Source organism: Sarcophilus harrisii, chromosome 3 (genome assembly GCF_902635505.1).
Source record: "Sarcophilus harrisii chromosome 3, mSarHar1.11, whole genome shotgun sequence".
In the NCBI taxonomy this organism is placed as follows: domain Eukaryota; kingdom Metazoa; phylum Chordata; class Mammalia; order Dasyuromorphia; family Dasyuridae; genus Sarcophilus; species Sarcophilus harrisii.
The window spans coordinates 330291468-330307499 of record NC_045428.1 but is presented as its reverse complement, the minus strand read 5'-3'; the positions used below and the strand labels follow the sequence as shown (position 1 = coordinate 330307499).

General features: G+C 38.2%; 2 protein-coding genes across 10 annotated transcripts in view; one reads left to right on the top strand and one right to left on the bottom strand.

The window, feature by feature from the left end:
* The window catches only part of C3H2orf76 (chromosome 3 C2orf76 homolog), a 64452-nt gene extending 55615 nt beyond the window's left edge, over positions 1 to 8837 (bottom strand). For 5 of the 9 annotated variants that reach the window (XM_031959958.1, XM_031959965.1, XM_031959963.1 and 2 more), the window contains exon 1: positions 8755 to 8837. The gene's annotated coding sequence lies outside the window, so the exon portion shown is untranslated. The other 4 variants (XM_031959959.1, XM_031959960.1, XM_031959966.1 and 1 more) reach the window with 4 other exon arrangements.
* Positions 8838 to 8918: 81 nt separating this feature from the next.
* DBI (diazepam binding inhibitor, acyl-CoA binding protein) lies at positions 8919 to 15106 on the top strand. Its single transcript, XM_003763795.4, has 4 exons — positions 8919 to 9163; positions 10722 to 10839; positions 13729 to 13791; positions 14787 to 15106. The coding sequence occupies exons 1-4, from the start codon at positions 9155 to 9157 to the stop codon at positions 14858 to 14860; spliced, it is 264 nt and encodes an 87-aa protein (XP_003763843.1). The 5' UTR covers positions 8919 to 9154; the 3' UTR covers positions 14861 to 15106.
* The last annotated feature ends 926 nt before the right edge of the window (positions 15107 to 16032 follow it).

The window sequence follows — 16032 nt, the reverse complement described above, 5'->3', positions numbered from 1 at the left end:
AAAATTAGGGAAACTAGGTCAGGACATCAAAAGGGAACTGTGGCACAACAGTGGCAGGTTCAGGGTTCAGGAAACCAATGGAGAGGTTTGGCTCCCCTGCACTCCCTTGGGATTCGGCACAAGGGTAGGGAGTTTTGGAGAACCCTCTTCTGGTGGCGTAGATTCTCTGTAAAGGAATTTACAAAACTGAAAACCTAGATTGATAAAAGAGGTTTATTATAGGGATTGGTAAGTAAGGTTAGAAATCCTGACAAGAGAGGCATAAAGTCTCATTAGGGAAATAGGTGAGGATAAAGAGAGAGTAGCATTGGAAAAGAATATTATTCCAGTGGGAAGAGGCTTCCTTGGCATATCCTTGCATGTTTAGAACCTCTGCAAAGAGATAATTTTAAAGTGGCTCTTTTATAATAGAAACTTTGGCCACAAACTGAAGGGGGCTAGTGGGTGTTGTTACAACTTGGCTCTATCTTACAAGTCTTGAAGGAAAAAGGAAAGAGGAATACAGGTGACTTAGGAAGGATTGACTTGTAGGAGCAATTAAAAGTTAGCATGGTTTTAGGAAGAGAAAGGTTTTTTGGCAGCAGAAAGAAGAGTTGGGGGAGAAGGAAACGGGAAGTGGATTCTTTGTCTTCCAAGGTAAAGATTCAACTCACCCACCCTCCACTGCTTTCTGCTATAGGAAAGTTGGAGATTGTATATAGCAAGAGAGAAGGAAAAAGTTGGGAAACTGGTGGATTTGGGAAGAAATTTGATATTGGGAGAAAGTAAATAAACTGATGGGCTAAATCTTGAGAAGGATCCCCATGTAGGGAAACGAGTGGGGAGCCTGAGGGAATCTTTTGCCCAGGAGTGCAGGAGTGGAGGAAGGGTGGCCACGTGGAATCCTCCCCTTCCCTCCCCTTCCCTCCCCTCAAACCCTTCCTCCCCCAGTGTGTTCCTGCCATTTTTTTTCTTATCTAATTACTGCCAGGGCAGAAAACTGAATTTTAGGACAGGCTTACTTTTAGATTAATTGACTATTTCTTTCTTGATACATGATGGTTTTCTTGTTTGAGGAATATGGTCATAAATGTGATCCATTCTTTGGTCTGATTATTCCTAAAAATTTAACTGCTACTTTAAAGAATCTTTCAGATTCTCTTATGTGGTATTTGGACATTCTCTATAAGTTTAAATTGATTGTATTGGGTCATCCTGAAGTTATGTAAAGGGCCTCTGAAAATGTTTGATAAATAAGGCACATTTTAGTCTTATTGTTAGAAACCGGTAAACTTTTGTATGAAATCATTATAATCAATGTTGCTATTTAACATCCATTACCCATTTTTAGGATCAATAATTTTAGGTCAAGATTGCTTGAATTATTTCAATTGCATGTCAGATGTATTCTTCTAGCTTTAGACTGATAATTTCAGCATTAAGAGGTCTCACTGGACATAGATGACTCGGGTGAATTCCACATCTATGAAAATCTTTGCCAAATATAACAAATTGAATTTTTGTGATGTTATTCAGTAATAAACATGTCTAAAACTTCTCTATTCTTTTCTTAAAGAAAATAGGAATTATTAGATACATGAAGGTTCTGAATCTTTGATTCTTTCATTTCTTATTCTTATCCCACCTTTACACTGAGTCACTAAGTATCAAAGTGTATGTTGATTTAAAACAAAAGTTTATGGACTCCTTCATAGAATTCCTTTGAAATTGGTGCAAGAGCTATAAATATTTTCATAGAAGTGTTTTTGCAAACATTTAGCAGCATAACTGAGCTAGGAGGTGCTGATGTTAAGTATTTGCAAAAAAAAAAAAAAAATACAATGAAAATGCTGAGGGAGTCATTGAAGTTTATTAAATAGGGGAATGAAGTCAGATCTGCCCTTCAAAAAATCACTTTAGCAGCTGTGTAGGTTATAGATTGGAATGGGAAGAGAATAATATAGGGAGATCAATTAGGTTATAGACAACAGGGTAACAGATTGAACCAGGATTATAGATATGTGAGGAGATATGCAGTTAAATGTTGAAAAGGTAGAAAAAAGATTTGACAACTGATTAAATATATGAATGAATGAGGAGTCAAGAATATCATCAAGCTTATGAATTTATATGAACAAAATGATGGTGATGTTCTAAAAAGAAATAGAGAAGTGTAGATGAGCAGTATATTTTGGTTATTGAGATGATTTCTGATTTTGAATTTGAGATGCCTAGGGAACATAGTAGGAAATGTGTAAGATAAGGCAGAAGCTCAGAAAACTATAGCTAGATACATAGATTTTGACATCATCTGCACAGAAAACATAATTAAGTCTTTAGGGGTAATGAGGTCACTAAATAAGTGAATGTAAAAAGAAAAGAGAAGGCCAGAAAGCTTTTAGACACAGCATGAATGATAAAACATTTGACAATTAAGTATCAACAAGTAGAAGAATGAGCAGTGCTCAGAGAAACAATTGATTTGACAGTTAAAGTATTGTAACTTTGGAGGAAGAAGTTTTACTTGAATGATGAACAGAGTAAGTTCTGCTCCACAAACTTCTCCAAATAGATATACCAAATCAAAACTTGGTGAGAAAATCCAAAAAAAAAAAATCACAGTGAGTCATCTGTCCAGTCCAGTTAGCACACAGAGTTATGGAGGTCTTGCAGACAACTGGGAATGAACTTAGAATAGGGCCAAGAGCATACCAAGGACTGTGCAAAATTGGGGCATTCACAGACTCATTCCTAGTCACTGCACTGGGGCCAGGTGTCACTTGCAGCTCTGTCACCCAAAACTTAGTTCCTGGTCAAAGATCCAGGCTAGAGTGGCAGTCCAAGTATGGAAGTAGCAGTGGTATGGCTCAGATCCCAGGTACAGAGAAGGCTTTCACTTAGAACATTTAGCCCAGCATGTAGAGGAATAACCAAAATAGGAATCCTAGACCTACAGTTCTATTACTCTGAGTCCAAAATATTCTCTAGATGGCTGATCCATGCCGAGTTCAGTGGTATATTTTTGAACAGACCCAAATCCAGGTCAGGAAATTACAGAGCTCAGCCCATGGAGACGTCAATCAGACTTTGTCTACTAGGATCAAACAATTTTATTAACATTGAAAGTTTGCATGTCTCTAGCCTGTTTTTGAGTTCTCAAAATAACAACATTCAATACCAAAAGAAAGCAGGACCAACCCAAACAAAAAAAAAGTCAAAACAAAAAAATCAGAAAGTAGGCTGGAAGGGCAAACAAAAAGGGAACTACATCATAATGAATTATTATAGGGGCAGAAATGCTTTAGACTGAAGAGAATGACTAAAACAGCTAAACCAGTACCTCAGAGGAAAACATGGCTTGGGCTCAAATGCAACTAGTGTACTTGGAAAAGATGAGTCAAAAGGGGTTTGTTTGGTTGTGAGTTTCACTCTAAGTAGAATAAGAATACCAGAAACAGAAAGGAATTAGCTTGGCACAGGAAAAGTTTGTCTAAGCAATAAATTCCCTCCAAATTAGAAAGGACCACATAGAAACTAATGATTTCATGAGGCAAAAATAAATAAAAAGATGAAAAATTTCAAGAAAATGCTGGCTATCTCATAGCAAAAACAACTGCTCTTAAAAATAGATCAGAAGGGAAAAAAATGAAGAATCAGATTACTACATACCTCTCAGATCGGCTAAGATGACAGGAAAAGATAATGATAAATGTTGATGGGGATGTGGGAAAACTGAGACGCTAATACATTGTTAGTAGAGTTGTGAACTGATCCAACCATTCTGGAGAGCAATTTGGAACTATGCCCAAAGTGCTATCAAACTGTGCATACCCTTTAGTGCAGTAGTGTCTCTATTGGATCTGTATCCCAAAGAGATTTTAAAAAAGAGAAAAGGACCCACATGTGCAAAAAATGTTTATAGCAGCCCTTTTTTGTAGGAACAAGGAACTGGAAACTGAGCAGATGCTCATCAGTTGGAGAATGGCTGAATGAGTTATGGTATATGAATATAATGGAATATTATTGTTCTATAAGAAGCTATCAACAAGATGATTTCAGAAAGGCCTGGAGAGACTTACATAAACTGATGCTAAATGGAGTAGAACCAAGAGAACACAGTACACAGCAACAAGATTATATGATGATCAACCACGATGGACTTCGCTGTTTTCAACAATGAGGTGAGTTAGGCCAGTTCCAATAGACTTGTGATGGAAAGAGCCATTTGCATCCAAGTCCCCAGTGAGGACAGAATGTGAATCACAATATAGTATTTTCAACTTTTGTTCTTGTTTGTTTGCTTTTTTTTTTTTTTTCATTTTTGATCTAATTTTTCTTAAGCAGCATGATAAATGTAGAAATATGTACAAAATTACATATTTTTAAACATATATTGGATTACTTGCTGTGTCTAGGAAAGAGGGGTAGGGGGAAGAGAGGGAGAAAAACTTGGAACACAAGGTTTTGCAAGGATGAATGTTGAAAATTGTCTTTATATGTATTTTGAAAATAAAAAACTATTTTAAAAATTTTTAAAGAATTATTGAACTTGTATTTAACATCTACTGGTCATCCTGCCATCTAGGGGAGGGGGTGGGGAGGAGGTAAGAGGTGAAAAATTGGAACAAGAGGTTTGGCAATTGTTAATGCTGTAAAGTTACCCATGCATATAACCTGTAAATAAAAGGCTATTAAAAAAAAAAAGTGAAAAAAATTAAATCTACAAATAATATTATTCACATATATAATACTGAATACAGTATATGTTATCTCATAAAAAAATAAAATTGAACAAATGGACAAACAAATACAAAAGCTCATTGAAGAGAAAAATTCTTAAAAAATTGAAATTAGTGGAAACCTAAGCATTCTATGAGACATCAAAATATGATAAAACCAAATAAAAAAAGTAAAAAGAAAAAAAAATTATTGAACTACATGAATGCCATGACTTTAAAAAAAGCCTAGACATATTTCAAAAAATTTAAAAAACAAAACTGCCCAGATATCTTACATCCAGAGAGCAAAGTGGAATTAAGGAAGAATCCACTAAAAACCTAAAAGAAACACCAAAATTAAAATTCCCAAGAATATCATAGCCAAAATCTAGTTTCCAGATCAAAACAAAAATACATGCTTTATTTTAAGTAGCCAAAATAAAGAATTCAGGTAATAGTCAAAATCACACACAATTTAGCAGCCACACTCTCAAAGAGCAAAAAGTTTGGAATATTATATTCCAGAAAACAAAGAATATGAATTTAAAACCAAGAACCAACCAAGAAAAAACTCAGTATACTACCACAGTGGAAAAAAAAAAAATCCTTAATGGAGGAATTATAAGCATTCTTGAGGAAAAGACCAGAGCTTGGAGAAACCTGAAGCTTGAGCACAGAAAAGATGTATAAAAAAGTAACATAAACAAGATACCAAACCTTTCCACCTCCCCTGGCCTTTTCTCCTCTTTGAAGCACTCAACTGCTCTTAAAGCCTTCCTTTATAGAGGGTAGCATTTGGACTTTCTAATTCACTTCAATGTCCATCTACAGCTCCATTTGGACTCAATTTCATGGAATAAAATACCCCAGCATGAGTTTCCCCTTTTCCACTTTCTAACTTTCTTTTATGTATTATTTCCCCCATTAGATTGTAAACTTCTTAAGGGAAGCGACTATTTTTCTTTTTCTTATTTGTTTCCTAAATACTTGGCACGATGTCTGGCACATAGAAGGCACTTTATTGAACTGAATAAAGAACTACACAAAAGAAAAACTTCTTACAATGAAATACAGGGAAATGATACATATGTTTCCTCTCAATCCTATCACCAGGTTTCAAAGAAGAAATCCAATTAAACCAGGCCTGGGAAAAATTATGTTACGTCTCAATCAAAAGAATAGAGAGGGCAAGGAGAATACACTGGAGAGGAGAGGGGAAGGAAGGAAAAAGGGAAATTTTAGTTAAATAGGGTACATAATTAGATATCTCTATAAATAAAGAGCAAGGGATGAGTCTATGAATAGCTAGTATTTGAACATCATTCTCATTTGAACAGGGTTGGGAAGAGAGGAGGCAAAATTACAGGAAGAAGAGATTAAAGGAGGGATGAGTTCTAAGCAAAACAAAGAATATATAAAAATATTTACAACTTTTTTTGAATTGACAAAGGATGGAAGTCTGAGGGGATACTCAAATTCTGAAATGGATGAACAAGTGGTGGCATGTAAATATAATGGAATTTTTCTGTGCCTGACTCTTAGCAGAATGAGCCAAAATTCTAGTGGATTAATGATAAAACAAGTGGGCTCAAAATAAAGAATATGACAATTTTTTTTTTTACCTAACCAATGGGGAAAATTGTTTTGACTATATATTAGTGAGGGACTGTACAACTCACAAGGGCTAAAAGAGAGACAGAGATAGAGAATACTTCACAAATTCCTCAAGAGGCTATTGTATTCCTTGTCCCCTAAGTAATAGTAATAAAATACTGGTGTTAAAAAGATGAACTTTTTATTTCTGTGTTAAATCTGGGGTCATTAATGGAGCATGGCAATTTTCTGCAAGGAATCCAAACTATTCTCTATTCTGATGGGGGGAGGGGAGTTTAATCTCAATCCATATCACTGCTATAATCTATATAATCTATTATAATTAGCCAAACTGCACTTTTTAAAATTACAAATGTTAATGTGCATTTATTTAAAAATTCAATGGAATAATATGGTACTTTCAATGCAAAGACTTTAAGCATTCTGATTAAAATACCAGAGCTAAACAGTAACTCTAAAATCCAATTTTCCTTAAAAGCCTTTACTTTACATCTTTCTGATGTAAAATTCTTGAATTGTATGCCTAATCAATAGTTTAGCTGGTACAAAAGAAAAAATTTACATTCAACTGTTTCCAGATCAACCATTTCATATACATATGCTGATTCGAGCCGTTTTTTAGATATCCTGGATCATTTTCTAACTACAATTATTTTAAGGTATTGTACTTTACAACCAATATAAAGTTTTTCAATTCTGAACCTTAAAAATTTGTATATATACAAAGAACATGAAGGAGATTTTCAAAAACCATGAATTTTTACTCCATCCCACTTTCTTTAAAGCCTTTAATATATTTATATAGATTGTATATATTAAATATTGTATATTTGATATACAATGTATATTCCTTAAACCCTGAAACATATTTATATATATTGTATATATTAAATATTATATATTGGATATACAATGTATATTCTTTAAAGCCTGTAATATATTTTATATATTGTATATATTAAATATTGTATATTTGATATACAATGTATATTCTTTAAAGCCTGTAATATATTTTTATATATTTTATATATTAAATATTGTATATTTGAAAGTATAACAATACTTTCAAAATTATCATATTTATTCCACACTTCCTTTTCCCTAAACTTTAAAAAGATGTCTAAATGGCTCTTCTAAAAATTTTCTTCCTTTTCTTTGGTGTCACTATAACAAACCAAACTATTTTCCAAAACACCCCTCTCTCAACTAAAAAGAATGAAAAAAAAATATTCACAAAGCCATATCCAAAAAGCTCCACTTGCACTTTGAATTCCTCAAGGTACACAGTGATTCATCATAGCTCCTCTGGAGACATTTAGATGCATTAAGACAATGGAGTCCAAGAAAAATTTACCAAGAACAGAGATACAGCAAGCGAGTTGGAAGAGTGCTCAATACTCTTCATGTATTTAAAATTTTGCTAAGGTTACGAATCAAATTAAAGAAAAGAAACAGATGACGGGAGGTGCCAAGGTAAACCAACATCTACTCCAAGAAGTTGAAGAGATCATTTACTGACACAGGTGTGCCCGCAAGAAAAGCAAACAAACTTAGGAAATCAAATAAAGCCTCCCTCTAGCCCAGACCACCCGCCCAGACTTTTTCTAGTCCTCAGAGAGCAAAGAAAATGATTTTTACTAGGAAGTGTAATTTCAGATTATCTCTGTCACACTATTTTCTAGCCCTGGAGCATGGGAAGGTTATGCCACGTTCTTTTGTGGTCCCCTGACTCAGTTTCTCTGCATCTCAAAGCTCAGTCCCGCAAAACCTCCTCTCCCTCTTTATCAGCATACCTGATAAGGATAAAAGGCGTTATGTTTTAGAGCATCAGAACGCCTCCCCCCACCCCAAGCTATCGGAATATCAGATCCCGCCTTATCAGGATGCCATCTCCGGGGTTCCTCCCCCCACCCTGTCAGAACCGGCTGGTCAGAGTCCCGCCCCCTGACTCCGCCCCCGCATCACTTTACCCCCTGTATCCGAGCCACGTGTATAGAGGTCATTGAGAGCTCTCACTGCGGGATTCTCGGAAAGGATAATCTCATTCAGACCCGGAACCAAATCATGGATCCATTTGGTCCCAGTAAATCTTTCCCTTTAAATAAATTATAAAATACTCTCTAATCTCTATCCAGCCTCAGTTTCTCCGGCATTACACTAAGAGGGACCTCATTCAAGTATGTCTTGTCTGGGGTGGGCCCGGGCCTCTCTCGAGCCCCAGGAAGTAGCCCAAGCCTCCAACTAACTCCCGCCCACGGACCATGTGCGGACGAGCAGACGACAAAAATGAGCTTCCGGCTCCTTTCTGCCATCCCACCGCTCAGAGGGAAGAGCAAGGGAGGAAGCCAAAAACTAAACTCTCCTATTCCCTAAGTTCAGTGACCGCACGCGGCTCTGCCAACGGCTCTATATTGGACACCCCTCCTCCACTCCTTTTCCTTACTGTGAGGAGCGCGCGCCACTTCCACTTCCGCCACTACCTCCCAGCGTCCAGTTCGGTTCCCGGGCTCCGCCCTCTCCCTCCTCCCCTCCCCGCCTCTAACCGCAGGCACGCTCCGGCTTCCCCAAGCCAGCCCAAAGCGCCGGAGCTGGCGAGGCCGGAGAAGGGAGGGGCGCCGAGGGAAGGGGGAGGAGTATCCGTCCTGGAGCCAGCTAGACCCCGCCCCTCCATGGAAAGGCGGGCCTGCCTCTGATTGGCTGTCAGGAAGTCACCTGAGCAAAGCCAAGGTTATAGTAGAGCCGGAGGCGGGGAGCTGGCTAAGCCCTGCCTGCTCTGATCCTGACTGCCGCCTTCGGTAGCAGCTAGCTCCCACTTAATCTCCCCCGCCCGCTAATCCGGCAGCATGTCTCAGGTAATAGGCATCCAGCCAGGAGGCTGGAGAGCCGGGGATCCGCGAGGGGGAGTTGTGGGAGGGAAGGAGGGACGGGGTAGAAGGGCTGAATGCAAATGGATGCAGTGCTGGCTGTCCACTCCCCACCCCCCGCCGCCTCTCTCCCCTTCCCTAGGCATCCTCCTCTTCTCTTCCTGGCTTAGTTATGTCCACCGCTTGTCGGCTCTTGAGCCCAAGTTTTATTCCCTCTGGGCAGTGAAAGTTCTGGGGGGAGAGGGGGGAGAAAAGCATGGAGCTTTAAAAGCTGGCAGAGATCCAGCTCTCAGATTTTACTCTCGTGGGTCCCGAGAACCGGGGAAGGGCAATCCGTGCGCAGTCACGCAGCAAGTGTCAGAACTAGGGGCTCATGCTTCCTCCATCGCCCCGAGGACCCTTGAGAGCTTTGGAGAGGAGAGCTGGGAACTGGAAGGGCTGCTGAGGTGGAAGACGAGGATTCGGAGGAAAATTAAGTGTCCCAGAAATTCTGGGCAGTGACTCAAGGGGCTGCTTGTGCTGGTTTGCTTTTGCTAAGGGAAAGGGAGCCGTGCTGCTTTTGGAGCCCAGGGATGAGGAAGAGCCGTGGCAGGCAGCGGTCCTGGAAGAGGGGACGCACTGGGAGGCGGAGAACCACTTAGATTTCAGACTCCTCCTTTCCCCTGGCGGGCCCTCTGGGGCAGTAGGACAAAGTTTGTCTATGCTTTGCCCGATCTGGCCTCTGCGCCAGAGGGAGGGTGGGTGGTCATGTGTGTCTTCCCCGGACACCCCGGGTCCTCGGCTCTTTAAGCCGAAATTTCAGGGGCTCCTCCCGTAAATGCTCGTTCACTAGTGTATTGAAATGTGCAGTGTTCCCTAGTTCAGGCTCAAGAGGTAGAAAGGATTTTTTAAAATCGCCTTGTAACAGCTCTTTTACAGATTGGGCAATTTTGTCCAAAGAATTTATCCAAGATCGCCAGCAAAACTAAGGTCAAAATTCAGGTTCTTTTAAAAAATCGCCTTGTAACAGCTCTTTTACAGATTGGGCAATTTTGTCCAAAGAATTTATCCAAGATCGCCAGCAAAACTAAGGTCAAAATTCAGGTTCTTTTAAAAAATCGCCTTGTAACAGCTCTTTTACAGATTGGGCAATTTTGTCCAAAGAATTTATCCAAGATCGCCAGCAAAACTAAGGTCAAAATTCAGGTTCTTTTAAAAAATCGCCTTATAACAGCTCTCTTTAATTTTGTCTAAAGAATTTAGCCAAGATCGTCAGCAAAACTTAAGGTCAAAATTCAGGTTCTCTTACTTGGAATCCAGCACTCTTTCTACTACGCACTCTCCCTCTCTAAGGTGTTTTAGAGCTAGATTCATATATAGTTTTTATATAATGTATGGTTTTTTGGAAACATTTTACAAATGACTTCTGGTAAGTAAAGGCTATTATTTTCACTTTGTATTTGAACTCTAGCTTTTTCTGGGTTCTAAATTCACCTAGTGCTTGGGGCATTCGCCTCGAACCTTTTCAGAGAATTGATTCTCTCCATTATTTCTTTCTGCCAATTAGGCTGAATTTGAACGAGCTGCAGAAGAAGTCAAAAACTTGAAGGCCAAACCAAATGATGAGGAGATGTTGTTCATCTACAGTCACTACAAACAAGCCACAGTGGGAGATATAAACACAGGTATTGTGAACATAATTGGCACTTTTGCATTAAGGAAAATTGGTTATTAACAAATGTGATAATTTTTGAATGAAAAATGGGAAAACTTAAAACTGTCCAGATCTTGTTCCTTTCAAAGGAATTGCTAGCCCTTTTATCCAATATAGTACATTAAGAACTCATTGTGGATTGAAATAATGATCACATTTCCATGCCACTTATACTTAGACTATGCTATTCTCAAAAGCTAAATCAGTGCCTCCATGGCAAAAGTAGTATAAAAATGAGAGGTAGAAAAAAACTTGGATCCAGCCTTATTTGTCATTAACCTCATCTGTACATCTCATACCTCAATTCCTAAGAAAGCAGAGGTTCCAGGAAAGTAAACTACCTTGGCCCAAGATCACACAACTAGTTACTGAAGGAATGCAGCCAAACTGACTAGCCCTAATTCCAGAATTGAACATGATCCCAATTGGAACAATCAAACAGGAAACATTTATTAAAAACCAGTATGTGGGGCACTGTGCTAAGCTGATAAGAAATAAAGGGCAAAAGGTGGTCCTTGACTTCAAGGGCTTAGTCTAACAGGATATAATATGTAAATAAATGTATACAAAACAGGCTATATACAACAAATAGAAAATAATTGAGGATTGAAAAGAAAGATTAGAATTAAGGGAACTGGTCAAGGCTTTTAGATGCAAAGCAAGTGAGATCACTAGTGGAGCTTTTGACCATTGATAAGAAAATCTACTCTTGTGTGTGGGACTGGTCTGGGTACAAGACCCTCATCTCAATCCAATTAATTGGAGACTAAAGAGAAAACATTTAATCACTGCAGGGAGATACCCAGACATAACCTGGGAGCCATCCTGTGCCCCGGGGGTGGTCCTGGAACCTGACCTTCCGACTTGTCTAAGGCAAAGGACTTGAACCTTCTCATTGGTTAGACTAAAAAGGACTTGACCATCCTTGACCAATGATCACTAATGCTGGCTGCCTCCCACAGGTCATGGTCACTTCCTACAACTTCCTATATCTCATCCCTCCAGAGAGTAAATGACCTTCACTTCATCCAATCAATCCCATTCAATAAGAGAACCAACAAGAGGTCTTCTGTTTTTTATCTTGGAGATATAATTAGAGATTTACATTTGGAAGGTTATGAGAAAACTGAGCAAACAATAGAAGCAGGATTTGGACCCACATTTGACTCAATCCAATATTTTCTACATTACTGCCCCCTGAGAGTTAAGCTGGAGCAAGAGAAACAGGCCAAATTATGTACTTGGTTTGATTTCTCAGTTTAATGATTTAAAATTCCCAAAGTAGAAAAGAAAAGGAAGTGCTACAGAACAACTATTTCTGATACATCTCACTATTTTGATTATCGTCTTCCCTTAACCTCCAGCAATGCCCTGACTTGTCCCTTCATGTTTTTTAGCAGATGTGTGACAAGATTATAAGCAAGAACTAGGCATTAAAAATCCTATTCCTGGGAATGTTTGCAAAATATCAGAATGGTCTTTAAACTGTTATATTTTGGCTGGTAAAGTCTTGGAATTACTTTACAGCATGGACTAGCCAAGTTTGTTTTTATTTTATAAGACCTTTGCCTTGAGCAATCTTGATTTACTCCTAAATCCTTCTGAGCCCGCCCTTGATTAGTGAGTGCTGTTTAGTAATACACTTCTGGCAGTCAAGACAATTTAGGAGAGGACTTTTCTAGAACAGTAGCACTTGAGTCTGGGTAATTTCCTCTTATTAGAGAAACTACATCTAGTAGATCTTATTCGGATATCTATTATATTTAAGGTACAAGGGAGAAAATACAAGGAGAAAGTGTAGTCATTACTTTTAAAAAAAACCTTACAACTCAGTTGGAGACATAGACAAAAAATAAGAATAGAAAACCTGGATTCATATTCTGCACAGCTGCTTCCTAATTGTAACCTCAATCAATTTTTCTTGTCTCAGTTTCTTAATTCTTTAAAATGTAATGTAAGATAATGTAAAGGTCCCTCCTAACCTTAAATAGCATGGTAAAATAGAAATCATTGGATTTTTTTTAATAATAGCTTTTTATTTTCAAAATGTATGCAAACCTTCCCCATTGCAAAACTTTGTCATCAGATGATGCATCCATCAGAATTGATTATTCTTGTTGCTATGTACAGTATTCTCTTATACTTGCTTTACTTACCACTGGTTGCTGCAAGTCTCCAGAGCCATGTATCCTCAAACTTTAAATAGGGGGCCAGTTCACTGTCCCTCAGACTGTTGGAGGGCCCGACTGTATAGTAAAAACAAACTTTGTAGCCCTGGGTGAGGGAGATTAAAACTTCCTTAGTTGCCAAATCTTGCTGATTGTTTCTTATAGTACAATAACATTCTGTAACATTCATAACATTCTGTAACATTCATATACCATAACTTATTCAACCATCCTTCAACTGATGGGCATCCATCCAGTTTCCACACACTGGATATTCTAGAAGCCCTAGTATGGATTGGATACTAATCTCTGCACAAGTCTGTTTCCTTTTGTAAATACCCTATTGTAAGTATCCTTGTTTCCAGAGTTTCAGCCCACTACAAACGGTCTATTAGCATAAAGTTTGGATTCACTTCAAAGAAAGCTTGGAATTGACATTTGGAAACAGTTTCCCCTATTTTCTCTGATTTATAAAGGAGTGGTTGAAATTCACTTAAGAGTCTTAAAGACTCTTAAGAGTCTTTAAGACACTTAAGAGTCTTAAAGATTGGCATAGACTCAAAGTATGAGTTTACTATTTATCAAGAAAAGTTGCTGATTTAGTTCAATTCAGTAAGCACTTATTATGTTGTGCACCTTTTGGATCATAATCCTTCAGGTATTTAACTTGATTTTCCCCTTTTGTTTAAAAGAGCGCCCAGGTATGATGGACTTCAGAGGCAAAGCTAAGTGGGATTCCTGGAACTCTTTGAAAGGTAATCATTTATATTCTTTAAATCTTGCTTAATTCAGTATTAAAAGGAAAATTTCATTAGGCAAGATAGATCAACACTTAAGATATGACTTGATCCATAGCTGTTCAAATAATAATCAGTCACTAACTTCCCTGGTGTGATAAAAGGGGAAGGTAGCCGAGACACTGGAATGTTGATAATAGCAGAGCTGGTGCTTTCCATATTTCTTTCTCAGGAAGTAGCATTCAAAATAAGGTGAGCTTCCAATTGGATCCAATGTGGATACACTCATTATTCTCTTAGAACCACCCCACCACCACTACTGTCACTATCAGTGACAAGACTTGCATAACAGCACAGACAAGGAAGTGTTCTGACTTCTGCTTAATTATATGACAACTAGAAAGCTGGCAGAGTGCTAATTTGGCACTGACGAGCCTGGTTAGGCTTTATGTTCCTGTTGGCTCCTTCCAGAATGTTGTCTCTATCTTCATACAATTGAGAAAGAAGCCCTTGAGCTCAAGAACTGTAACAAATCCCTAGAATTTTCAAGAAAGTGAAAAATAAATAATGGCCTTCTCCATTATTGTCCTGCTTCTCTTCCACTACCAGTGGGCTCAGCTACCCCACCCAAACTTTTTGAAGAAAGCATCTTCCATTTACAAGTATAATCCTTGACCACATAGTTTTCTTAACTGCTGGAGCAGAAATATAAAAGATCTGCCCAATCTGGATCTAAGAACTGGTTGCTTTTGCCTGAGAGGTTGGACTAGAGCCAGCTTCCTTGGAGGAGTAAACCATTAGCTTTCACTGTCTACTCCCAAACTGGTACTGAAAGGAGCTCAGCTCACTAGACTAAGCTGTGGGAACTTTGGGGGTGGGGTTTGGGAGTTAGTCACTTTTGAATTTTATTAACCGAGTGAAGCTGCTTTTATCTTCCAGCTATTTGGAAGACATGCTTAATCAGTTTGTTTTTCTTTTTTCAATATCTGACAAATTCTGTTGGTAATTTGCAGGAAAATCCAAAGAAGAAGCCATGAAAGCTTACATTGCAAAAGTGGAAGAACTGAAAAAGAAATACGGAATATAAAAGAAACTGGATTCAAACAATCAGCCATGCACTTGGAAGTTAAATTAAAATAATGCTTTGACTTCCTAATTCTGTGGTCAAAATCAAACCAATGTAAATAATGTGCAGCAATGACGGTTGGCATGGCTATTCTAGGTCCATCAGGTTAAACAGCTGCCTAGCTGTTGAATTGAAAAGTGAAACGGTTACTAATCTTGGCTCAGTAGCTTTAACTGGTAAATCAATAAAGTGCATTTGTTACTTTAAGCCCTGTGAGTCGCTCATAAATTAAGAAAATTTCACTATATCCTACATGCTTTAATTTATGCCTTTATTAGGAACTAAGATCAAGCTCTTTTGTTCAGCAAACATTTGAGCACTTAATACATGCCAGAGTCTTTGACAGTGTCTGCCTTTAAAGTTTTATTACTATTTAGTATGAATTAAAAGCTCATGTGAAATATCTTAATATCAAACTAGGTTGAATACAAGGTACTTGAGGGAAATAGTAACACTAGTGGCAACACGGAATCATTGATACATGCAGAAATTGGCATCTGAGCAACTCTTTTAAAAAGCCAGATTTTTAAAAATGTTGAGGTGAGAGTACATTCCAGGCTTGCTAATGCAAAGGCTTGGAATAAAATGTTCTGGGTGAAGCCAGTTTAGGTTTATCTAAGAATACTCCAGGAAGAATTATTTGTGAGAAAACTGGTAAAATGGAAAGGGAATGTAAAACTAAAGGAAGGAATGCCAAATGGAGAAGTTTGTGTGTGGTCTGAAAGACCATAAGAACCACTGGAGTTGAGCAAAAGGATGACAATCTGTGCTTTAGAAAAAGTCAAAAGGTGGAAGAAGCTTGAGATGCTGTTGCAAAACAAAATAGGTGGTTATTATGGGAGGAGGGCAGGTTTGTTAGGTGATTGCACATGTGGAGAAAAAATGAAGATAAGGCTGTAAGATTGAATTACAAGGTTCTTTAAGCAATGATAGAAAAATGTCCTTCTAAACTGTCCGGATGGATATATGCAGTAAGCAATTTGTAATGTACTAGAACCTGGGAGAAATGTGACCCAGAAGTCATATATAACTGGCAATTTGATCCTCTTAGAGCTGATGAGGTTATCCAAGTGAGTGTAAAAAGAGACCCCTAGGAAGCTTGCAATACACCCCCTGAGAGGGACAGATAGTAA